We start from the raw sequence: 24,929 nt of genomic DNA on the forward strand, positions 1-24,929 counted from the left end.
CTGGGGGGCGGGAAGGTTTGAATTTTTGTTCGTTGTGTTTTCTATCCAGGCTCGTCGCTGGCGATACAGCTGCTCCATATTCTCAGGCTTAATAGACGCTTCGGCCAGAACATCTCTCTGTGGCCTCATTTCCCTTTGATTGTGATTGTTTTTGTTCATGGAGGAACATTACTTGTTGGTAATTTGCTACAGTCAAGAGAAATTCCTGGAGAATTAGCCTTGGGCAGGCGCAGACGCTGCGCTGGGAGCCTTTTGACAAATTAAAGTGCAAGGGCCGTGGATTGGCCTCGTTTCCACGACTTTTCAGCTCGGAACTGCTGTGTGAGTTCAAAACGTAGTTGCTTTGGTTAGCTCTTCTTGTAACTAGAGACGCGTTTTGAAACATGAGGTTGCCGTCTGCTTCCGTTCCTGAGAGGGCGCCCTGCCTTTCCCTTACACAGGCGCGCGTCTCCCACACTCGAGACCCGGGAGACTTCAACCGGGGAGCAGTGGGCAGGTGCTGGGTTGCGCTAAGCCCATGAACCTGCCTCCAAGGCCTCTTTTCTCTGACTTCTCAGTGAGCCAAAGCAGCCCAACTTAGTGTGTCTTCTCCCTTCTTTTACCCTAAGCCTTTCCTCCTTTCACCGTCCCAGCTTTAATAAATGTACTCTCAAAATAAAAAATAGAAAAAAGAGGTTCCCATTGAGGTCAAGAACAGACTTGCCGCTTTTGATCGTTAGACATACTCGTATGTAATGTGCTGGGTGCTGACAACAAGGAGTAATACAGACAGTTGTGGCTGGAAATGTGGACTGGGGCGAATTTATGATATGCCAGGAACTTGAGACATTCTACTGTTTCTTGTGTATGCTTGTTATTAATATATATTAATGTCTTAATAAGCTGTTCATAAGAAAAGTTAAACTTGGCCAAAGACAAAATATATTTCCTCCTTTGTAAATGCACCTGTATTTATCTCCCTAAAATAGCAAGTAGCCATATATATATGAATATATATTGTCACTTAACAAATAAGTAAACAAGTGTTGTAAAGTGGTTGAAAGTTACCTTGGAAATGGAAAGGGGAGGGAAGAAGCTGAGAAAGGGTGTCAGGTAGTGTCAGGAACTGAGGGAAGAGCTGATGGCCTGAAATAGAAAAGGCAGAGCTAGGTTCAGGAAAGAAATAATATCCACAAAACTTGTTACAAGAGTCTGGAGGGGCACAATGAGAAGTCAAGCATTGCTATCATGGGATGTCATTAACTCAAAATGGAGAAAGGTCAGATTTGGAATTCTTTAGAGAAAGAAGGTAAAGTTGTGTGAATCTCCTCGGGAGAAATCCTATGGTTTAATATATATTTGCTTACATCCTGACACAGCCCGTAAATGATTACAGACTGATTATATGTAGCTGCTTACATACGTTGAAAGGGGGTAAGATTTAAAAATAAGTAAATAAAAAAGGGTGAAACCAACATGAGTATATACAGTAAGAGCTGAAATGGGGACTAAGATCAGGTCTTCTCTTGAATTCTTGATTTAAGAGAATGATGGAGAGGAATGATTAAACTAATAACAGAGGCAGACATAGGGAAAGCTGTGGCAGTCCCCCCAGCCCCCGCACCACTTTTTTTCAAAATAAAGGGTAGAGGAAGAGAGAGTTTGCTTCAGGGGAAGGTGGCCAAGGCTGTCAGACTTTGATCAGTAGGATGGAGACTGAAGTCACTGGGAGCTGGCAGACATCGGTGACCCATGTGGAACAAGTTCAGCAGAGGGGTGGAGGAGAAAGCTGGGTTGCAATGAAATGACAATTAATGGACAATGACTGGATATTATACTTGAGAGGTTTATTGGTAGGACATAGGAGTAAACTGGGGAAAGTGGTGTCTATGGAAAGTTATTTTTTCCTGTCAGATGAACCTTGATCTCCTGAACAGTAAGGGGGTGATGTCCTAGAAGAAGATGGAGTTAGTTTTAGAAAGAACGATGTTAGAAAGGAATCATTTATTGAGCTCGTATAAGGTGACGTTCACAATACTAAGTACTGTCATATGTGTTGTCTCATTTAATCCTCACAACAATCCTATTACTATCCCCATTTTACGAGTAAGGAAACAACCTGAGGCTTGTAGCTAGTAAATGTTGGGTACGAATGGAACTCAATCCGCTAATTCTGTTTCCATCATACCTACATGGAAAGCATGTGTGATGACAGTCATTTCAAAGGTGGAGAAGAGGAAACTGAATTAACTGAAATAAGGAAGAATCTAAGGAGATTAATTAGCTTGCTCAGTAGTGACATGAAGATACTTCCTTCCTCCTACCCCCTAATTTTTATTTATTGATTTTAGAGAGAGAAAAACATCGATCTGTTGTTTCCACTTATTTATGTATTCATTGATTGACTCTTGTATGTGCTCTGACCCCACCTGCAACCTTGGCATAGTGGGACGACGCTCTAACCAACTGAGTACCTAGCCAGGGTGAAGATACTTCTCATTGCCAGGCTAAGGACAAGAATCCAGGTGTTCTTTTCATGGAGGTCTATTAGTTAGGTATTCCAAATGATTTGCTGTATTCTTATTGCAAAGGTGGAATTTGCTTGTTATTTGAAATGAGATACTGAGCATATAATTTTCTGAAATTGAAGTTCAGGAGAAGTAAAACTACTGAAATTATAAAAGCAGTTATAACTTGATGGGATCTCTTCTCCCTCTAAGTCAGAGGTCGGGAACCTATGGCTCGTAAGCTAGATGTGGCTCTTGATGGCTGCATGTGGCTCGCAGACAAATCTTTAATAAAAAAAATAATAATAACGTTAAAAATATAAAACATTCATGTATTACAATTCATTCATTTCCTACCACTCATGTTCATGGTTGCAGATGGCAGGAGCCAATCACAGCTGTCCTCCTGGACAACACCAGATTTTTATTGGATAATGCGTAAGGTACATGGATCATTGTATGGCTCTCACAGAATTACATTTTAAAATATGTGGCGTTCATGGCTCTCTCGGCCAATAAGATTCCCGACCCCTGCTCTAAGTTATGGTCCCTCCCTGGAGTAAAGCCTTAGGGGTTAATCAAGCATTCTGTTAAGGATGTTAATTTCAGATTTAACATTTATAGTAAGATAATCACTTTTCCTCTAACAAAAGTAAATGCAATGGCAACATGTTTTACTTATGTTCTTAAACAATGCATCAGCTTATTTCGATTGAACTTTTGTAATGTCAGAGAACTGTGTGTGCTGCTGTTTCCTATTTCCTGCAGTCTTTGCCTCCGAAGGACATTTTATTCCTAGTGATGGCGGCTGAAGTGAGAATGGTCCTTTATGAAGATGATTCAGTGCAAGTACAGTATGTTGATGGTTCCAGACTGCAGCTTTCTCCCTGCGGCTCGGAATTTTTATTTGAAAAGGCTCCACCTACTTCAGCACACCCCTTAGAACAACCAGAAAGAATTCGTCAAAGGACACACTTTGTTATTAGCACTTACCGAGTAAGTAAAGGTGACACAGACACTTTGGTTTTAATACCAAGATGCTGCTGAGGAGACCAGAATATGGAAAGTAATAAGTATGCTGCTGGGTTACCGTAACACTGAATGGATTTTCAATCTTTTTTTAATACTACATTTGCATCTTTTTTGTAGGAGCTACTACAGCGAGCCCTAGATTTTCGAAACTGTTTTGCCACTTGCCCTTTTTTGTCTGAAAGCATTATACCTTCTGAAAAAAAAAAGGTAATTTTTTAAACCTCACTTTTGTAAGATTTGAGGAAAAATAATTAGAAATAAGTACTTTCCTATTTAGTCATTTTCTTCATGAAATATGGAAATAAGACATGTTGCTATAGAATAGATAGGCCTTTACATTTCACCAGACTACGGGGTTTTCATGTTTTGTATATTGATTGAGACACAAGTTACATAATTCATTACCCTGTCTTTTTCTTTGTAGCCAAGGATTATACTCAGAGCTTTACAGATTGGTGATTTTTGATTCCTGGAGGTGTAAAAGTTAAGCAATTATGTGGACATTTTTAGTAATTCATGTGTAGTTATTTGCTAATGTGTAATAGAGATATGTAATTACTTATGGGTATACAAATTTTATTCTTTTGTTTATATTCTATTTTGAACTTTTAGGAATAATATTAATAACTATCACTTATTCAGGGTTTCCTATGTGCCAAGAACTGGGAGTGATATTAAAAACAGTTACTAGAGCCTGACCTGTGGTGGCGCAGTGGATAAAGCATTGACCTGGAAATGCTGAGGTCGCCGGTTCGAAACCCTGGGCTTGCCTGGTCAAGGCACATATGGGAGTTGATGCTTCCAGCTCCTCCCCACCTTCTCTCTCTGTCTCTCTCTCCTCTCTGTCGCTCTCTCTCCCTTTCTCTCTCCTCTCTAAAATGAATTAAAAAATTAAAAAAAAAAAAACAGTTACTAGCACTAGTATGCCTTGGGTACCTGCTGATCAAAACAGGTGTCCAACCAGTTGGAAAAGGTATATTGACTGGGTATCAGCTCCATTTTTCATGTGAGAGAACTATGCCTTGGAGCGTTTATTTAACTTGTTGATAGAAATTATCACAGTGGCAAAGCCAGGATTTGAACCCAGTCTGTCTGATTCTGAAGACAGTGCCTGTTAACCACTTTCTGCTACTGTCGTGATGCTTGCCTGCCTACTGAGGGGCTTCCTATTATATTGTCTCATGACAAAGAAGCCATGAAAAGCTTTAAGCTGTAATTCACTCTACAAGACTGTTTTTCTACTGTATCTTTTAATTCATTGAAATTGTGTACCTTGATGCTGATGGTGCAGTAGCACTATCGGACAGTCTAATTCTGGAAGAGAACTTGCTGAACCGATTGTGCTTACAAACCAGGTTTGTTATCATTGAATACTTTTCTTTTTTTTTTTTTTCATTTTTCAGAAGCTGGAAACAGGGAGAGACAGTCAGACAGATTCCCGCATGCGCCCGACCGGGATCCACCCGGCACTCCCAGCATGGGGCGACGCTCTGCCCACCAGGGGGCGATGCTCTGCCCATCCTGGGCGTCGCCATGTTGCGACCAGAGCCACTCTAGCGCCTGAGGCAGAGGCCACAGAGCCATCCCCAGCGCCCGGGCCATCTTTGTTCAATGGAGCCTTGGCTGCGGGAGGGGAAGAGAGAGACAGAGAGGAAAGCGCTGCAGAGGGGTGGAGAAGCAAATGGGCGCTTCTCCTGTGTGTCCTGGCCGGGAATCGAACCCGGGTCCTCCGCACGCTAGGCCGACGCTCTACCGCTGAGCCAACCGGCCAGGGCAATACTTTTCTTAATTTTAGTGTACTAACATAGTGCTATAAATTTACGAGGCTTTCTTGACAGTTTTTTTTGTAAATTTAAAGTTTTATATAAAGAGAAGTTGAAATATTTAGCTGTTGGCAAAATTATCTGATTAAAAGACTGTTATGTGACACCTGCTGTTTCTGTCTCACATGAGAAGATGCAGCAGGCATGTTGCCTGTTATGAGTGTTTGCTGCTGGTCAGTACCCACCTAGTGATTCAGTTTTTAAAAATATTACTCTTGAAGTCGCCTGGAATTTATTTTAGTGTTTGGTATACCAGGTCCTCTCTAGGACAGGTACTTTAGTCCAGGTCACAACCCTTTGAGATACCATTTCCCAAGTGCTATTCAATAATTCAGTACCATTTATTAAATATTATACTTCTCCCTTTTCCCCTTGTTCTGAAAAACTTACATCGTCACATGTAACATTTTCAGATACGTTGAGTCTGATTCCATGTTTTCTGATTTGTTCTGTCAGTGATTTCTATGCTAATTTCATGCCAGTTATGATTGTTTTTAACAGTACATTATAGTGCTCTTTCTTCATGTATAGTCTTTTTTAAGAGTTGACTTTTGGGAGGGTCTCGAAGTCTGTTTATCTCTGATTCACTGTATATTTTAAACGTATGCAGGATGATTTTTTTCTTTTCTCTCATTTTTTTTGTCAGTGTGTGTATGTTTTACCTCTCTAAAGGGAGCGTCTTAACAGTATCAAACATTTTGTGGAAAACCCAGTATAGTCTGATGCCAGGCTCTCCTTTTTCATTCTCCCTAGATGGCAAAACACGAAACTTTAACACAATATGTGAGTATCCAATTTATGAAAAATGTAGTCTGTTAACAGAAAATACTAACCATCTCTTTTTTGTCTCCTCAACTCAGCGTATCCTCCTCAACATCTCGGAGGTGAGATGGCCCGGTCCTGATACCAATGACGGCAGGACATGCACACAGAGTGGCACCGTAAAGATATCATCTTTAGATGGCCATGCTTATCTTTGCCTGCCCAAATCTCGGCATGAATTTACAGTACATTTTTTGTGTAAAGTAAGCCAGAAGACAGACTCATCTATAGTATTGTCAGAAAAAAATAATCAAGCCAAAAAAGAGCAACTGGTTGAAAAGGCAGGCAAGATTTGTACCTATGGAAATTTACCAGGACAGAGTGTGAAGAATAAAGAAAATGAACTTCACTGCCCGATTGTGAAATCCAAAGAACCTTCAGAGAAGAAGTGCTGTGTAATTGGAACTGAAGGGAAGGAGGCGCTGCCTTCGCCTGGTACAAAGCACACCTGTGTACACGCGTGGGTAGAGCAGCGCTGGCCTGTGTCCTCCTGCCCAGAGGAATGGAGGTACCCTCTGTCCTTAGCACTTGGTTTTCATGATCAGATCGGCGGTATGTCTGGAACTGATGTACATACCACCCAGAATACAGTTTTCACTTCCAATGTTTCCGAGGAAAGAGGAGAGGAAGTTTCTGTTCTCCCCCGGGCCCTGTTACTCAGCTGTCCTGTCCCACACCTGCACAGGTAATGGGAGAGAGAACCAGTCTTCCTAAAGATACTTTTTCTTTCTAAATCATCTGATAGCATTCATAAGGAAAGTTCATTCTGTTGATCCAAAACTGTGTTTAGTAAATAATTTCGCTAGCAAATGTGCTATTTGTGTTTTCTTAAGTCTGTGCATGGAATGAATGTTTATGGAAGGCTGACTATGCACTAGATACTCTGTTAAGCACAGAGACTATAAAGGTGACTAGGACACAGTCTCTGCTTTCTAGGATCTGAGTCTAGTGAGAGTCACTGTCACAGAAAAGATTATTAAAGTGTGGTAAGGGATGGCCCAGGGACCTGCACCAGACTCGAGGCATCTGCTGCCACACAGCAGAGCCTGTTTCCTCGGCTGCTGGAGCCTAGATCTGACGAGTTCATGATCGTTGGTTCTTTCTTTCATACTTGATCTCAGAGGCCATCCCTGTCTTTGACTGACTATAAATATATCCATTTTCAAAAGGGAGAAGATTTTGGATGGGTAGGTGTAAAACTTTTACCTCCACTAAGAGCTGAATAAGCTAATGATTTAAGATTTGTAATGTGAACTAGTATATGTAGAGCAGTAATAACGGTAATAGCACTCATGTGCCCAGCATGGCTGGCCTTTACCTGTTCCATCCCCGTAGTAACCCCGTGAGATAAGTGCTAGCTGTTATCATCCCTCTTGTGGAGGAACTTGGAGACACAGAAATGTTAACGAAACCTGAGCAAAGTCGCACAGCTAGTACTTGCAGAATTAGAATTTGATCCCAGATAGTCTCTGAGTACATATTTGCTGTTTAAACAAAATGTGGGAAATGGTTTTCGGGTCTGTCATGATCATCTAGTTAAGATAGGAAAATCCAGTATTATAAGTATGCATCAAAATAAATGAATGCTTCTAAGTCAACAATTTTTCAATAACTTGCCACTGGTTTTAGACTGAAATCTGTTATCCTCAGACATGGCTTTCCAGACTTCCAGTGTCAGGCCCCGATAGTCCTGTGTCTGTAGTCCCTCCCTCTGTCACCACACTACTCTTGCTGGACTGGGCTCGTGCAGGCCCTAGAGAGCTTACTCGACCTTTCTGTCACCTCTGTGCTGGTTCTTTCTACTGCCAGGAATGCTTCTGCTACTTGTGTTCGTGTCCAGGTCTCTGCGTAAGCCTTACTTCCAGAGGCTGGTATCCTGGAGTTCCTAGACAGAATAAGGCCCTTACATAACCTATAGCATTCAGTAATTTTTTTATGCTCAGGATTTACTATCTGACATCACAGTGATCATGTTTGCTTTTTTGGGGTGATATACCCCAGTGCATATAAAGTACCTGGCCCACCATAGATGCTTCAGTAAATATTTTTTGTTTGAATCCTAAATCTTAAAGGTTAGTAAAATTGTTAATTTATGTAATTGTGCTAAGATTTAATAATGAGATTATTAAGATGCATGGAAAAATAAGACTCATTTTAAAATTTAACATACTTTCATGTTTTTATTTTTTATAATCTAATGAATCAAGCAAGAAATAAATTTTGCTATGGTAACACTATTTTGTGACTTCTCAAGGTACTTATGTTGAGCCACCAGAATCAGTAACTTGTGTTTTGTCCTTCACAGGTGGAATTTTTGTGATTTACTTTCACAGGGACAGTCTGATGAAGAGTATTCCTACCCTGAACTCGTAAAAGTGGTTTGGTACAAGGGTATTACATATCGGTAAGGCACCTGTGTTGGAGTTGGAGCTATTGAGTGATGTCACAGGGGACAGGACCAGCCTCACAGATCAACTACAGGAGGATACAGTATTGCAGGGGCCACTGTGCTCCTGTGTTTGGTCCTGATGTTTAAGGTCTCAAAGCTTCATTATATTAGGGTGCATATGGGTCTCATTATGAATTCACATTAACCATATTAGCAAGATTTTTGGACAGCTCCAAAGCCAGTAAGGGAATAGTTTTGCTAGTGAATGAAATACTTATGTCAGGTGTTTTGGACATCCCTTCCAAGCATGTGGGATCTAGCTGTCTGAATTAGTCACATCAGAAGGTTGCCTTGTAAGCCTTGGCTGGCTAGCTCAGTGGTAAAGTATTGGCCTGGCATGTGGAAGTCCTGGGTTCCATTCCCAGCCAGGGCACACAGGAGAAGCCCATTTGCTTCTCTACCCTTCCCCCTCTACTTTCTCTGTCTCTCTCTTCTCTTCCCACAGCCAACACTCCTCTGGAGCAAAGTTGGCCCAGGCGCTGAGGACGGTTCCATGGCCTGTGCCTCAGGTGCTAGAAAGGCTCCAGTTGCAAGGGAGCAACACCCCAGATGGGCAGAGCATCGCCCCCTGGTGGGCATGCGGAGTGGATCCTGGTCAGGCGCATGCAGGAGTCTGTCTCTCTGCCTCCCTGCTTCTCACTTCAGAAAAATATTATAAAAAAAAAATTTAAAAAAAGGTTGCTTTGGGAGCATGGAGTTAGAGAAGTTAGATAGTTAACAGGATATTTCAGCCTGCATTCACTCAGCAAATACTCACTGAGTGGCTGCTCTGCGCCCACACTATCCTACTGAATTACCCCAACCTCTCTAGTGACTAAATGCTAGTGTTGGCCAGATTCAGGTGTTCACTCTGTAAATAATTCTGGAGAGTACTGCAATTGTTTGTTCTTGGGCTTTCCTTTTCCTGTGTGAGGACCCACTTGCTTCTGACAACATATTCTTTTTTTTTTTTTTTTTTTTCATTTTTCTGAAGCTGGAAACAGGGAGAGACAGTCAGACAGACTCCCGCATGCGCCCGACCGGGATCCACCCGGCACGCCCACCAGGGGCGACGCTCTGCCCACCAGGGGGCGATGCTCTGCCCATCCTGGGCGTCGCCATGTTGCGACCAGAGCCATTCTAGCGCCTGAGGCAGAGGCCACAGAGCCATCCCCAGCGCCCGGGCCATCTCTGCTCCAATGGAGCCTTGGCTGCGGGAGGGGAAGAGAGAGACAGAGAGGAAAGTGCGGCGGAGGGGTGGAGAAGCAAATGAGCGCCTCTCCTGTGTGCCCTGGCCGGGAATCGAACCCGGTTGACAACATATTCTTCATATATATTTTAATAAAATTGACTTGGCTTAAGTTCTTAGAGTTTACATACCCAGTACCTTGATTGTACCTGGCTATTTCAGGTATAGTCAGTCACCTTCTCTGAGGGACGGCTCCTTCTACACCTACACATGGCTAATCTCATCCATCAGTATGGATGCTACTTGTTTCATCATTGAAGAATAATTTTATTGTCTGACCAGTGGCGACGCAGTGACAGTGATTTTCAACCTTTGTTTCTCACGCACTCATAAACTAAATACTAAAGAAAAAGGGGCCCTGACCTCTTATTCTTTAGTAACTAATTTATTTGTGCCATGAGATGAAATGGTTGTATTTAGTCAGGGGCACTGACCTTAGTAATTAGTGTGTGTTTGTGCCATGAAAAAAAAAGGTTGAAAAATCACTGACTTAGGACACTGAGGTCCCAGGTTTGAAACCCTGAGGTTGCCAGCTTAAGCACAGGCTCACCAGCTTGAGTGCAGGGTTGCCAGCTTGAGCATGGGATCATCAACATAATCACATGATTGCTGGCGTGAACCCAAAGATCACTGGCTTGAGCAAGGAGTAACAGGCTCAGCTGGAGCCCCTTGGTCAAAGCATGTATTAGAAGCAATCAATGAACAACTAAAGTGATGCAACTACAAGGTGATGCTTCTCATCTCTCCCCCCTCCTGTCTCTCTCTCTCACTAGAAAAAAGAAGAAGAATCTTATTTTCAGATTCTAGAGTTGTTCTATTTAACCCCTTTGCAATGAGCATTGCTTTGATGACTCTTAGGTGCCAGCCACTGTGATCCGCAGTGGGGACGCCAGGATGATAAGACAAGGTGCCTCACTTCCAGAAGCTGAGCTTAGTTACTAAAGAAGATACACCAGCCAATTCTGTGTATTCTCGTATTTTTTAGCTGGTTGGGGGTACAGTGTATGAAATTTTCCATTTGCTAATTAGGTAAAAATTAATGCTTCATTGCTTTTTTTTTTGTAAAATTGACTACATGTATGTTTTAATCTTAATTAGGGGGAAAAAACTTATAATTATTTCTTTTCCTTAGACTTACCCATAAAAACGTGAACTCAATAGAGATTTATCCTGGAGATGGATCTGTTTTCAAATCGGAAGGTACTTATTTTGGGAACTATTTTACATACTATTCAATTGAAGAAGGATCAGAGGAGGTAAGCTTCCAGGGAGGTCTCAACTCAAGACTTTTGATGTATAGCTGTTTCCAAATCATTGTGAATATATGGGAAATTTGATCTTTATATAACATTGCTTGCTACTATTTAGTCTGAACAATTAATATAACCTTACTGCCAACATTGGCACAATAATTATTAACCACTGTATATTTATTGTATTCTGCTTTCCATTTGCCTGAATAATTTGTTTTTAAATCAGAAGTTAAATTTCTGTCATAGAATTTATCAATAGGAAACAATGAAACCAGCATCTTTATTTTCAATGAATATACTTCTTTGCATTAATATTTGCACATTAAAAAGTGCATTCTTTTTTTCCCTAGCATGTATTGTTTGCATATTTTAAATACCTCTGAATTCCTAAATCTTTATATATAACTAGAAAGTTGAACAAGATTGTTTTCTGTTATTGAAAACAGTGAAACATAACATGGTATATTTAACATATCAAATTGAAATTTGTGACACACGTTCACTCTTACCTGTCTACTTGAGTGAAAGGACTAGAAATAATCTGCCCTCTTTTGGGGATAACTTTGTTTGCTTCTTACTTTCAGCCATACTCCAAATTAATCCCAGATGGATTTAAGGGCTAAGTTAAGAAACCAAGCTTTATAATTATTAGAAAATAGAGAAAAACCGTGTTTATAATCTTGGGGTAGGAGAAGCCTTCTTAAGTACAATACCAAAAAACAAGCTGTAAAAGAAGAGTTTGATAAGCTTGAGCTTATGTTAAATTTTAAACATTTAACTTCTATTAAATTAGATAAAATCGCAAGGTCAGGCAAAGGCATGGGATATTCTACACTAGAAATCAGTAATAACCCCCTACCCATGCTTATGATTATTAAAAAAGGCAATATATATAACCTATAATATTTGAAAACATGTTCAGTTTTACTACTTGCATCAGGGAAATGTAAATTAAAATACAACAACACAGGATTTTTTTCACTCTACAACTTGTCAGAAACCTAGAAGGTCGATACTGTCCCCTGTCAGCAAGGGTGTAGAAAACGGTGCTTTCGTCGATGGGGTATGCATTGGTTCTGCCGTCATGGAGACCAATTTGATAATGTCAAAACTGGCCGTAAATTTTGCTTCTACATATCTATCCTAGAAAAATATTAATACATATATAGAAAGAAGCATGCCAAAATTGTAGGTGGTAGCATTCATAGCAGCAAAAAATGAATCTGCGGCGAGCTGTGGGCAGCTGGGGCATGCTGTGTGGCCGTGTGAAAGAACGAGGGGCTGCAGGGGCACGACGGCTATACCGGCAGGTCTCCAGGACGCTGGCGAGTGAAAAGAAACTTGCGTAAGAACGTGGAGCATGGTGTCTTTTATGCATAGAACAAAAAGCAAGCCCCAGACCTACATATTAGTGTATGTAATATACACATGAATGCACAGGGACAGACCTGGGCAGATACACACTGAAGTGGTTACTTTGGGGAAGGAGTTTGTGACTTTGTGAGGGAGGAGGATGGAGGGGAGCTTAAATTTTATATATATATATATTTTTTAGCTAATTTTTATTTTTTCAAGAAAAATGTATTATTACTTGCATAATTAAAATTTCAAACAGGAAAGATTGACAGGTACTCACAATGTAAATGCTTCTGTAGCAATAAGAAGTTGTTTTGGAACCAGATAGGAGGGGGCACCTGACCCAGTTTTGGTGACCCCAAAAGCCTAAGCTAGGATCTGTCATCCTAAAGGAAGAGTTACACGAAAAAGGGGTGGAGGCTGGAGGAGCATATAGTGAAGGGAGCACTTGACTTGCTCAGCTCTTTGCATGGCTGACTCTGGTTGTTAAAATTCCTATCAAATGTCACCTCCTCAAGGGGGCTTTTCCTGAATGTCCAGATTAAAGAAGCTACCCATGTTACCCCCTATCACGGTACCCTCCATACTATGTGACTTCTTATTGACTAATGGTTGTTTTACTAATTGGCCCACACTAGAGATAGGCCCTGGCTTGTTCAATATACTCCTACTGCTAGTGTGCACAGCAGTAGAGAAAATGTCACCTAACTGGAAGCTCACGCCTGTAGGGAGTGTAGTGTGTTAAAATAAACAAAAATGCTGTTGTTCAGTTGGCTAGAACAGATGGAATGTTGAGGGATGACCATAGAAGAGGGCCACAAAATTGGGCTAGCTCATGAACAGATGAGAGCCCTGTGGCATGTGGGGAGCCACTGAAGGAGGTAAGTAGGGAGGTGACATCAGGCTGCTGTTAGATCATTTCAGAGGAAGAGGACCAGGATGGAAAGAAGTGGGACTTAGAGCTGTAGAACCAGTTAGGAGACATCTGCAGTAGCTCAGGGAAGAGAGTATGTAGCTAGGCAGTGATGGTGAGAATGAAGAGATAGGGATGGACACAAAACAATAAGAGGACAGAACTGATGACTAATGAGGTATTGGGGAGAAGGAGGGGAGCTGAAAATGATGCCAAATTATTGAATAAATCAATGAGTGGTGGTACCAGCCATTGTATTAAACCAAAACTTTCTCAAATCTAAATTGTTGTATTGATGGCTCCTTGTTGTTCTAACCAGGATGAGTCAATAGATGATTTAAATTCTATTATATTTCATCTCAATCTTCATGATAGTGATTGTAAGACAATTATAAGGTTCCAGATTTCAGAGAGCTTTATTGTAAAAAATAAGCATTTTAGAATTGATGCAATAGGTAGGGTAGTAGAAAAGACAAGAACACCTAGGGAACTCAGTGTCCGATAGAGAAAGACATAAAGAATTAAAATGTGATATTTTGAGGGTCTAGCATGTGCTAAGCACTAGACTGATAAATGCTGGGGATACAAAGGTGAGAAAAACAAACACAACCCCTACCTTCATGAAGCTCCATTCTAAAGGGGTAGACACACAGTAAAAGACTGAATGAAGTTCAGGAATCAGGAGTAGAGGGTGCTGTGCTTGTGGACACAACTAGGGGATTTCCCCCTGCTGGTGGGTCTTCCATTCAGCTATCGTAAGATGGAAAAGGAGAAATTAGGCAGACACAGAGAGGCGATGCAGGAGGGAACCGAGAAGAGGGACAGCACGTGATAATTCACACAGCAGAGGTAAATACATAGTAGGGAAGGAGAAAATGCAAATTTTGAAATGAAGATAATTCCATTTTTGATTTGTTGAAGTTGAAAAGTCTGTGACAGTTTGGGGAGAAGCCCAGGAATGATTTAGATATTCAAGTCTAAGTCCAGGATAAAAGGGCCAAGATGACTTTTTTTTTTTGCATTTTTCCGAAGCTGGAAACGGGGAGGCAGTCAGACAGACTCCCGCATGCGCCTGACCGGGATCCACCTGGCATGCCCACCAGGGGGCAATGCTCTGCCCCTCTGGGGCATTGTTCTATTGCATCCAGAGCCATTATAGCGCCTGAGGCAGAGGCCACAGAGCCATCCTCAGTGCCCAGGCCATCTTTGCTCCAGTGGAACCTCAGCTGCGGGAGGGGAAGAGAGAAGACAGAGAGGAAGGAGAAGGGGAGGGGTGGAGAAGCAGATGGGTGCTTCTCCTGTATGCCCTGGCCGGGAATCGAACCTAGGACTCCTACACGCCAGGCCGATGCTATACCACTGAGCCAACCGGCCAGGGCCACAAGATGACTTTTTGAGTAGCTGCTGTATACCAGGTTCTGATGGTAAAAGATGGGCTGTACTCTCTGGTGGTTCAGAACAGAGCTCTGCTACTTCTTAGCCCTCGAGCCTCAGTTTCCTCATCTGAAATATATACCTGGCTCATACCTATTCAACAAATGTTAGCTGTTACTATAATTATTTCGAACATAGCTTTGAACCCTGTGGAAATGACCCAAGAAGAAATCAGGAAGCCAGAAGAGAAAGCTGGAGACAGAGTCCTGGGAAACACTAGCAATAAAGAGTTTGAGAAAGAAGAAATTCAGAAGGAATAAAAAAATTTTTTAAATCCAAGAACTGAAGCCCTGGCTGGATAGCTCAGTTGGTTAGAGCTTTTTCCTGAAGCACAGAGGTTACAGGTTCAGTCCCCAGTCAGGACACATATAAGAACAAATCTATGTTCCTCTCTCTCTCTCTCTCTCTCTCTCTATCAACCCCTTCTTCTCTCATTAAAATGAATAAGTAAAAATAAAAAATAAAATTCAAGAGCCAAAGACTCTAAATAATACTGTCTTTCACAAACTGTAGCAATAGTTATTTCATTAATAAAATAGAACAAAATGATAAATTTATTCAATTACAATATGTTTTGAGGTTTAGGCTTTTATTTTGTTCTAAAGGGAAAAGTTTATGTGATATGTTTCCTGCTAATATGTTTTCCTCTAAGAAAAATTGTTTGTAACCATGTTAATTTAAGTGCAGCCAAGATTTAAATTGGACAGTAAGTTATAGGCTATGAGAATACATTTGAATAGCTAGGGAAAATTGAAAAGCGTCATAAAATACCTTTAAAAATATAACTTTTATGGCCTTTAAGTTAAAATAACTGCTTGCTTTGCCACTGTATAAATATATATTTCAAAAAAAATAGATAAGTAATAATGGCCAATGTTTATTAACGAGATTTTTCATTTTAACCTAAATTTCAGAGGGAAGAGAAAATGTATTCAGTGAATAACCTTCCTCCAGATAGACCAGGAAGTCTGTTCTCTGTGTGTTCTCTAATTAAACCAGCAACCCGGTAAGTTCTTCACATTCAACAGAACTGTTAGGTGTCTGAGAACCTTGATACCTTTTCTAATGGTTAGGATAAGATTAAGAATTGGTAGTAAAATAGAAATATATATGTTCGGTAAAACCTGTCAACTTTTCTGGTCTCATCATTTATAAATAAGGTAATATATATATATATTTATTTATTTATTTATTTTACAGAGACAGAGAGAGAGAGTCAGAGAGAGGGATAGACAGGGACAGAGAGACAGAAACGGAGAGATGAGAAGCATCAATCATTAGTTTTTCGTTGTGCATTGTGACACCTTAGTTTTTCATTGATTGCTTTCTCATATATGCCTTGACCATGGGCCTTCAGCAGACCGAGTAACCCCTTGGTTGAGCCAGCAACCTTGGGTCCAAGCTGGTGAGCTTTGCTCCAACCAGATGAGCCTGCGCTCAAGCTGGCGACCTCGGGGTCTTGAACCTGGGTCCTCTTCATCCCAGTCCGACACTCTATCCACTGCGCCACCGCCTGGTCAGACCCTAATTGCTATATTATTAAAAGAGTACTTCTCTGTCTTTGAAATGTAAAGTGAAATAGGGAGAAACGTTTCTATGTGGCAAGCAAGTGCTGGTAGGAAATAGGTACCTCTCTGGGTCAATCTGGCATCTTGATTGTTCCTTGGAATCAACTTGAGGATTTGAGCATACACTTAAAATTTTATACTTCTTTATTATCTTCAGAGTAATAAAGATTGCCAAATGTATACAGAAGATGAAGTGTAATTAGGTTCTTTAGTTCATATGTTTCTTTAAGTTATCCTAATTAATTTGTAGTGCTCAGAAGAATGAAAGTGGATTTTTGAATTAAATTACTTATTTTTACAAACTGTCTAAAGCAGGTCCAAAGTAGATTTGAAGGAGAAGATCTGTAATTTGATTTCCTAGGGGCAGTTGATTTACAACCTACCACTCTTAGACTATGCTAATGCTTTTAGGCCCTGTGGATCTATCACCTTAAGAAGGAGCACCTGAAAATTCTATTTGGAGTCCTTGCTAAAAATTAGAGGAATAACCTTCAGTAGGTAAGATTAGCACAAAGGGAAAGAGTAGTAGTTCCCTTCTAAGGGCTTAGGGATTTCTGGAAGGAAATAAGTCTGGACATATTTCAGTGGAAATGAACTACTTGCCTGAGATGTTGTATAGCAGCAGTGATTTTCAATCTGTGTGCTGCAAGAATGTTTAAACCATGCAATATCTATTTAGTCAGGGGCACTGAACTCTTCTCCCTCCGAAAGTTAAATTAAAAAATGACAACAACCAACACAAACAGCAGCCCTCTGGTGTCAATGAAGCATAATTTTACCCTTGTGTTAGTTTTTTTTTTTTTCAGTTTGACAAAACATATATATTTTGGTGTGCTGCAGAATTTTAGTAATTAACTTATTTGATCCATGAAATGAAAAAGGTTGAAATCACTGTCATATGACATTGAACATGGTTTGCTAGAATTGGAAAAGCTGTTATTTGCAAATAAATGTTCAAGTTGTGTTCTTCGTGTTCACAGGATTCTTCAGCACTGTGCCAAGATGAGGCTTTCTTTAAGCCATAACTACCGAATATGCTGCTGGAAAATGGTACCTTAAAATTCTTTCAAAAGCAAGATATTTTAAATTGTTTTTATTGTTTCTATATACTCCTAAATTTAGATTACTGGCACCTAAATTGTGTGAGAAATTCTTTGTAACATTAATATTGGTTTATTCAGAAAAATATCACTTAATAAACACTATAAAATGAGGCTGTTATATTTTTATTATATATAGTTTCCTTTTTTATAATTTTAACTTTTAATTTTTTTACAGGGACAGAGAGTGAGTCACATAGAGGGATAGATAGGGACAGACAGACAGGAACGGAGAGAGATGAGAAGCATCAATCATCAGTTTTTCATTGCGACACCATGGTTGTTCATTGATTGCTTTCTCATTATGTGCCTTGACCGCGGGCCTTCAGCAGACTGAGTAACCCCCCGCTCAAGCTAGTGACCTTGGGTCCATGCTAGTGAGCTTTTTGCTCAAGCCAGATGAGCCTGCGCTCAAGCTGGCAACCCCGGGGTCTTGAACCTGGGTCCTTCCGCATCCCAGTCCGACGCTCTATCCACTGCGCCACCGCCTGGTCAGGCTATATATAGTTTCTTTTTGTTTCTTCTTCTAAATGGAGTGGGAAGGCCATGGGAATTGATTGGTTTTGTAGGTAAAAACATAGTTATTGTAACATCGGTAAGACTGTACTTTTCAGGGATCATTTCTGCAGTTCATAAACATTGGTGGGACACCTTCCACTCTTTCCATACTGTAAAGGCACATTCTTTAATGCTGACTTGGAGGAAGTGATGCTTGACTTTGATTTCTGTCTCTGTACTAATTTGGTTATAAACTTACATGTTGCTATAGGTCCCAATTTTTGTGTAGATTCTATGTAAAAGGCAGAGCAGAATGGTAACTTTCCCAAGATAGTGGAGCTTAAGCTGCTATGATGGACTGTTTTGGGCATTTGCTTCTGGAAAAGTTAAAACATGCGTAAGAATCTGAAAGTGTCTTCAGAGTTCATTAATCAATTAAATCTTGTCAATGGCTAACTCTACTCATTGCTGTTTTTACTTACTTGATTTTAGGTACCTGGAATAAATGATAAGAATATACTGCCTTCACTTTTGAGAGAATCATTCATACCCGCCGTGGGAAGATTTCTTGCATATTCTGATGACAAAGTACATGCTATCTTTTTAGATGGTGTGACTGTAACCCTAAATTGGAATTTTGGCTCTTTTATTGAAAAAAGACAGGTGAGGATACTTCAGACTGAAATCTATTTTGTATTTTTCTTTGTGGAAATATTATGGTACTTATTATTATTTTGTTCTATCTTAGTTTTTTGAGGTATAAAATCTTTTAAGAGGCTTTACTGATCTCATTGGATTTCCTAGCAAAAATCAGATAGGTATAGTAAATAGTCATTTTTATAAAGTTAACTTATAGAGAGAGGGACTAGTATTTTGTTCTTTTGGTAAGTGTTTATATAAGAGTAGTGGTAATACTTATATCTCATGTAAAATAGAACTTTTGATGAGTCACAATAATATATATATATATATATTTTTAATGAGGAGGGGAGGCAGAGAGACAGACTCCCACATTCACCCTGACCAGGATCCACCTGGCAGGCCGACTAGGGGACGATGCTCTGCCCATCTGGGGCCCTTGCTTGGTTAAAACCAGAGCCATTTTTTAGCACCTGAGGCAGAGGTCATGGAACCATCCTCAGCGCCCAAAGCCAACTCGCTGGAGCCAATCAAGCCATGGCTGCAGGATGGGATGAAAGAGAGAGAGAAAAGGGGGAGGGATGGAGAAACAAATGGTCACTTCTCCTGTGTGCCCTGACCAGGAACCGAACCCTGGATATCAACACACCAGGCCAACATTCTACCACTGAGCCAACCGTCCAGGGCCAGTCACAATAAATTTTTAATGATTTATATACTTTTTAAATTGCTAAATTAGAAAAGGGTTTTGTTTGTGTGTTTCAGTTTTAGAATAATAAAACTTACCTTCTGTTCTTAAGATAAAACAAAGTCTCAGCTTGGGTTGGTGTAAGTTAACTCTTCCTGATGGGCACGACCAGTTAATTCAAATTGATCATCCCGGACCATATGAAAGGTACTGAAAAGCAACTTTAAAAAGGATTTTTATGTTAGTATAAAGCCTTTACTTTTAATTGAAAGAGAGGAAACATAAACCATATTTACATATTATATTTTGTTTTAGTTTTTACATGTGGATATGAACAGTCATTTCAGCAGGTTTCAGATGTTTACAATTATATTGGCATCTAACATAACTAAAAAGCTCAGGTCAGCTTTGATAATTTCTATTTGTATTCAAGTGATTTTTAATTTTTTTTAATTTTAATTTTTTTTATTTTTTTGTATTTTTCTGAAGCTGGAAACGGGGAGAGACAGACAGACTCCCGCATGCGCCCAACCGGGATCCACCCGGCACACCCACCAGGGGCGACGCTCTGCCCACCAGGGGGGGATGCTCTGCCCCTCTGGGGGCGTCGCTCTGCCGAGACCAGAGCCACTCTAGCGCCTGGGGCAGAGGCCAAGGAGCCATCCCCAGCGCCCGGGCCATCTTTGCTCCAATGGAGCCTTGGCTGCGGGAGGGGAAGAGAGAGACAGAGAGGAAAGAGGGGGTGGGGTGGAGAAGCAAATGGGCGCTTCTCCTATGTGCCCTGGCCGGGAATCTAACCCGGGTTCCCCGCACGCCGGGCCGACGCTCTACCGCTGAGCCAACCGGCCAGGGCCTGTATTCAAGTGATTTTTTAAAATGCATGTGTTAGCTATAACTGGCTCTGTGGAGGTTGTGGTCAGATGTGTTAACCAATTAATCTCCTAACCAATTTGAAGTAAGGTTTGCAACTACAAATAAATATACTTTGGTATATTTCTATAAAGTAGAAAAAATAAAGTGATGATTATTTTTAAAATGGAGAAGCTTCTTGAAATCAGCTTTTTATAAATGTGCTGTTTTTATTTTGGTTTTTGTTATAATCATTGTATTTGTGATGTTCTTGATGTTTTAGTGATTTTTCTTTTTTTTTTTTTTCCTGTGTTTTTCTGAAACCGGAAACAGGGAGAGACAGTCAGACTCCCGCATGCTCCGGACTGGGATCCACCCGGCACGCCCACTAGGGGGCGAGGCTCTGCCCACCAGGGGGCGATGCTCTGCCCCTCTGGGGCATCGCTCTGTTGCGACCAGAGCCACTCTAGCGTCTGGGGCAGAGGCCGAGGAGCCATCCCCAGCGCCCTGGCCATCTTTTGCTCCAGTGGAGCCTCGGCTGCGGGAGGGGGAGAGAGAGACAGAGAGGAAGGAGAAGGGGAGGGGTGGAGAAGCAGATGGGCGCTTCTCCTGTGTGCCCTGGCCGGGAATCGAACCGGGTACTTCTGCACGCCAGGCCGACGCTCTACCACTGAGCCAACCGGCCAGGGCGTGATTTTTCTTTGAGAATGTTCACGAAGAATCTTTTCTTTCACTCAAATTTACTTTTCTATTGAGATTTATTGCATTTTGTTATAAATGCTCCAATACTCATTGTTAATTTGAATAATTTGATTCAAAAAGATAGTGTGTTTAGCAAACATTACTATTTGTTTCAGCCAGTCACTTCAGAAAAATCATTTTATTAAACTTGATAATTGTTTTAAATATTCAGTGTGTGTGTGTATTAATGGGTGTTTTCTATATAGTTTAAATTTTAAAAAGCAGATGCTCACTTAGTCTTATGTGTAAACACATTACCAATAAAATTTAATGAAATTCATTTTTCTTTGCAAATAAAGGTGAATTTAGACATTTGAATTTGAACTTTGAATATAATTTCATATCCTCTGTTCTGACTCTTAAATCTATTAATTATGAATGTGAGTAAATCCTTTTCTCCTTGATGAATACTGAAAGAAACTTGCCTTTTCTATTTCCAATAAAGAAGATTCAGAGAATTGCCCAGTAAATGCTGTACTTTAGAATATTCTCTTTACCCTTTTTTCCAATTGTCTTAATTATTTTTCAGTCATGCTTGAATATTTTTATAAATATTATACAAGTTCATTTTTCAATATTTCTTTTAATGTATTCAATCTAGATATGTGTCAGCAGTAATCTCATGGTGCAGAAGACTGACCCAGATTAGTCAGAGAGAGCTGCCCACACATCCTTCATCTTCTGTTCCTGAAGAAAATTGGTATTTATATTTCCTTTAAATTTAATCCATGTAGTTGAGCCAACTAATACTCAAACATTAAACTGTCAAATGGTAAATGCTAAGACTTTTTTCCCAAGAAAACCTTTTCTAAGTAAAATATATTTACCTCCATGTTTTGATAACTTAAAATTAAAAATAATTTCTCTTTAATCAGATAACTAATTTATTACAATTCATCATATTATATTTCATCTAAAGGTCAGAAAACTATATTGAAAACATCATGTCAAAATGGGTGATTCTTTCAATGTGAGAAAGTCATCCGGAAAACTTTATGGAAAACTTTAAAGGAGGTTTTAAAAAAATTTTAGTAATATTAAGAGAAATAAAATGTTGACTATATAATAAGCTTTCAGAAAAAGTTATTAAAAAAATTAATATAATTTCTATCATATTAATGACCTCCTCCAAATTAAATGGCAAACCCACAAATAAAGCAAGTATTTTAGTCCCCCCTGCATGCCTTCCAGGGTGCAGAGGACTAGCACTGGGCTCAAAGAAATATTCAGGGAAATTAAGACATTTTAGGGAGGAAGCAAGGAGAGAGGTAAAAATGAATATTTTGGACTGTAGAGAGAGTGAGAAGATAGTTTTTATGGAGGAGATGCTATCTGTTAGGTATAGTGTGAGTTTTGAATGGATCTTTTAATCACTAAAGGAGTTCAGACTTGATGAAATGACAAGCTCCTAAATGGAACAAAATGACAGAAATAAAGGTCATTAGGAAGGTTAGGATCAATGAGAGTGTACCAGAATACCAGGAGCAAGTCAGGAAGCTTGAATCTAAGTTATAAAGTGTCTTACAGCGATGAAAAAAAATATAAACAATAAGCCTGATTTTTTTTAACCTAATTCTTACAGCTTTTCCTAAGTTACTTAGAGAAAGAGGCACAAATCAAATCAGTAGATATTATTTGACTCTCTCAGGTATCTTCAGAATTCAGCTTTTCATATTCCCAATTTTTCAACTGCAGACTCTTTTGGGGCAGAAAAGTTGTCCAATTAGCTAGCAACATATACTCATATACTTACTTGTAATGTCTTCTCTTGAAGACAGAGAAAATTAAATCGTTCAAGAGAAGACATTACAAATAAACATATGGTTAATTAAAATTATAAGAATTCAAGGAAGGAGATATCATTTAACAAACGTGATGAGATTTTAGTAGATTTTTTAAATTTGAGTGTCCTTTAAAGAGGAAAATAGAGGACATGCCAGGTTAGAACTAAGAAGTTTTAGTAGGGCCACTGTCTTCAAATATCAATACTTGATAAACAGTCCTTGTGATGGGTACTTTTATTCACTTGATTTTCTTATTAAAAGTACTTAATAAATATCAGTTGAGTCAAGTTGATTTGTTGATAAATAAAGCCAATATAAAGAGAATTCTTACCTTTTAGGTTTTTCTGTCTAAAATTGTAAACTTTATGAAAAAAATCAAGTATGCTTATTAGAAATATTGTGGATAAAAAGAATTAACATGAACTTACTTTTCTTTTACCTACAGGTGTGTGGCTTCTGAACTTGAAAAGATACAGAAGTTTAATTGTATCCTTTAAACATAATATATTGTCCAATATAACCTCTCCTTTTCCATACTAGGCTTAATTCATGACTGTAGTTTATATTTATCCACACATACATTGTGGAGCTTCATTGAATATCTAAGACATTTGAGATGTATCTTGTCTGCAAAGGTACATATTGAAGATTTTCTTTTCTTATAGTGTCTTTGATTGGTTGTGGTTGTCAGGATAATGCTTATACAATGAGTTTGAAAGGGTTCCCTCCTCTTCTGTTTTTTGAAAGAGTTTGAGAAGGATTGGTATTAATTCTTCCTTAAATGTTTGGTAGAATTCACTAGTGAAGCTATCTGGTCCTGGGCTTTTGGTTCTTGGGAGAAGTTGATTACTGATTTGATCTCCTTACTAGCATTCAATCTGTTCATATTTTTTATTCATGATTCAAGTCTTGGTAGATTGTGTATTTTTAGGAATTTATCCATTTCTTCTAGATTGTCCAGTTTGTTGGTATAGAATATAGTAGTCTCTTATATACTTTGTGTTGTGTGGTATCAGTTGTAATCTCCCCCTTTTTATTTCTAAATTTCATTTATATATTTGAGGCCTCTTTTATTCTTCATAAATCTAGCTAAAGGCTTACTGAGATTTTTATGCTTTTATTTCCTCCCTATCACCAAACCTCCATCCAAACCTACATATCCATGCTCTTTCCTTTCCCCCTCTCTTATACTCTAGTTTCTTCATCTAGAAGGGATAGACTTGATAAGTTCTGAAGTGCCAACTCTATTATTAATCCAGGAGATCTTCCTCCCTATGGAGAAATCATACTTTAACATGAAGGTCAGGCTTTCTGAAATTAAAAATACTTGTATAATGAAAAATGTGGGCAAAAGCTCCTTAACTAAACAACTTAGTGTTACTGGAGAATAGTGGTGTCCTAAACCAGATTTCTAACAAGAAAAATGAACAGTGTTCTGAACATACACCAAAATATTCAGAAACCTTACTGGAAGAAGTTAATGAAAAGAGAGTATCAGTGGCATTGAAGAAAACCTCTGAAATTATTCAGGATATTGACTATCTTCTATCAAATTCTAAAAGGTGAAAAATGAAATTATCACAATATATTATTAAATCTTAAGGATATTGTTTCAAGTGACTGGTATAAAATTACTAGAAAGCTGCCTGACCTTTGGTGGCACAGTGGATAAAACGTGGACTTGGAATGCTGAAGTCACAGGTTTAGAGCCCTGGGCTTGCCTGGTTAAGACACATACAAGAAGCAACTGCTATTTAGTTGCTCTGGCTTCTCCCCCACCCCTTTCTGTCTCCTCTCTGTAAAATCAATAAATAAAATCTTTAAAAAAGAATTACTAGAAAGCCAAGGAATTGTATATGTGACTTCTGTACAATAATTATATGAGAAATGACATTTAACTATGATGTATTTTATCTAACTTGTAAATTTAAAAATATATATTTATAGAATACTTAAGTTATTTTGAAATTTTGAATTATTTTAGTATAAAAAGATTTTATAAAATTATAGTTTTATCTTGTGAACCATTCGCTATTAATCAAGGATTTTAAAAATATGCAACTTTTAAGAATTAGATCTTAAAAAAAATAAAAGTAGGTAATATTGCTTCAAAACCACGTGCTTTAGCAATGACTAAATTTTATCTGAATTGTCTCATGAACCATCTATGTTCATTTCTTTTAATATCGATGATGATGGAGGGAGACTTGACATGGGGTGGTATATATGCAATGCAGTATACAGACGTACTGTATGTAGAATTGTG

At 39.3% G+C, this 24,929-nt stretch overlaps 1 protein-coding gene across 4 annotated transcripts; it reads left to right on the forward strand.

Annotated features, from left to right (window-relative positions):
* Window positions 1-24,923, forward strand: C1H5orf34 (chromosome 1 C5orf34 homolog). 4 transcript variants are annotated; one of them, XM_066360847.1, is made up of 13 exons: window positions 1-321; window positions 3,255-3,482; window positions 3,636-3,725; window positions 6,202-6,848; window positions 8,469-8,567; window positions 10,973-11,096; window positions 15,711-15,802; window positions 17,345-17,414; window positions 18,455-18,625; window positions 19,402-19,496; window positions 21,481-21,579; window positions 23,109-23,149; window positions 24,039-24,923. In XM_066360847.1, exons 2-13 carry the CDS (start codon window positions 3,288-3,290, stop codon window positions 24,227-24,229), a joined length of 1,914 nt encoding a protein of 637 aa, XP_066216944.1. In that variant the 5' UTR covers window positions 1-321; window positions 3,255-3,287; the 3' UTR covers window positions 24,230-24,923. The 4 variants fall into 4 exon arrangements, 3 of the variants coding, with proteins under 3 accessions (XP_066216944.1, XP_066216945.1, XP_066216943.1); XM_066360848.1 differs by lacking the exon at window positions 1-321 and adding an exon at window positions 2,407-2,504; XM_066360846.1 differs by lacking the exon at window positions 1-321 and adding an exon at window positions 2,431-2,534.
* Window positions 24,924-24,929: the final 6 nt, after the last annotated feature.

Source organism: Saccopteryx leptura, chromosome 1 (genome assembly GCF_036850995.1).
Source record: "Saccopteryx leptura isolate mSacLep1 chromosome 1, mSacLep1_pri_phased_curated, whole genome shotgun sequence".
NCBI classification, from domain to species: domain Eukaryota; kingdom Metazoa; phylum Chordata; class Mammalia; order Chiroptera; family Emballonuridae; genus Saccopteryx; species Saccopteryx leptura.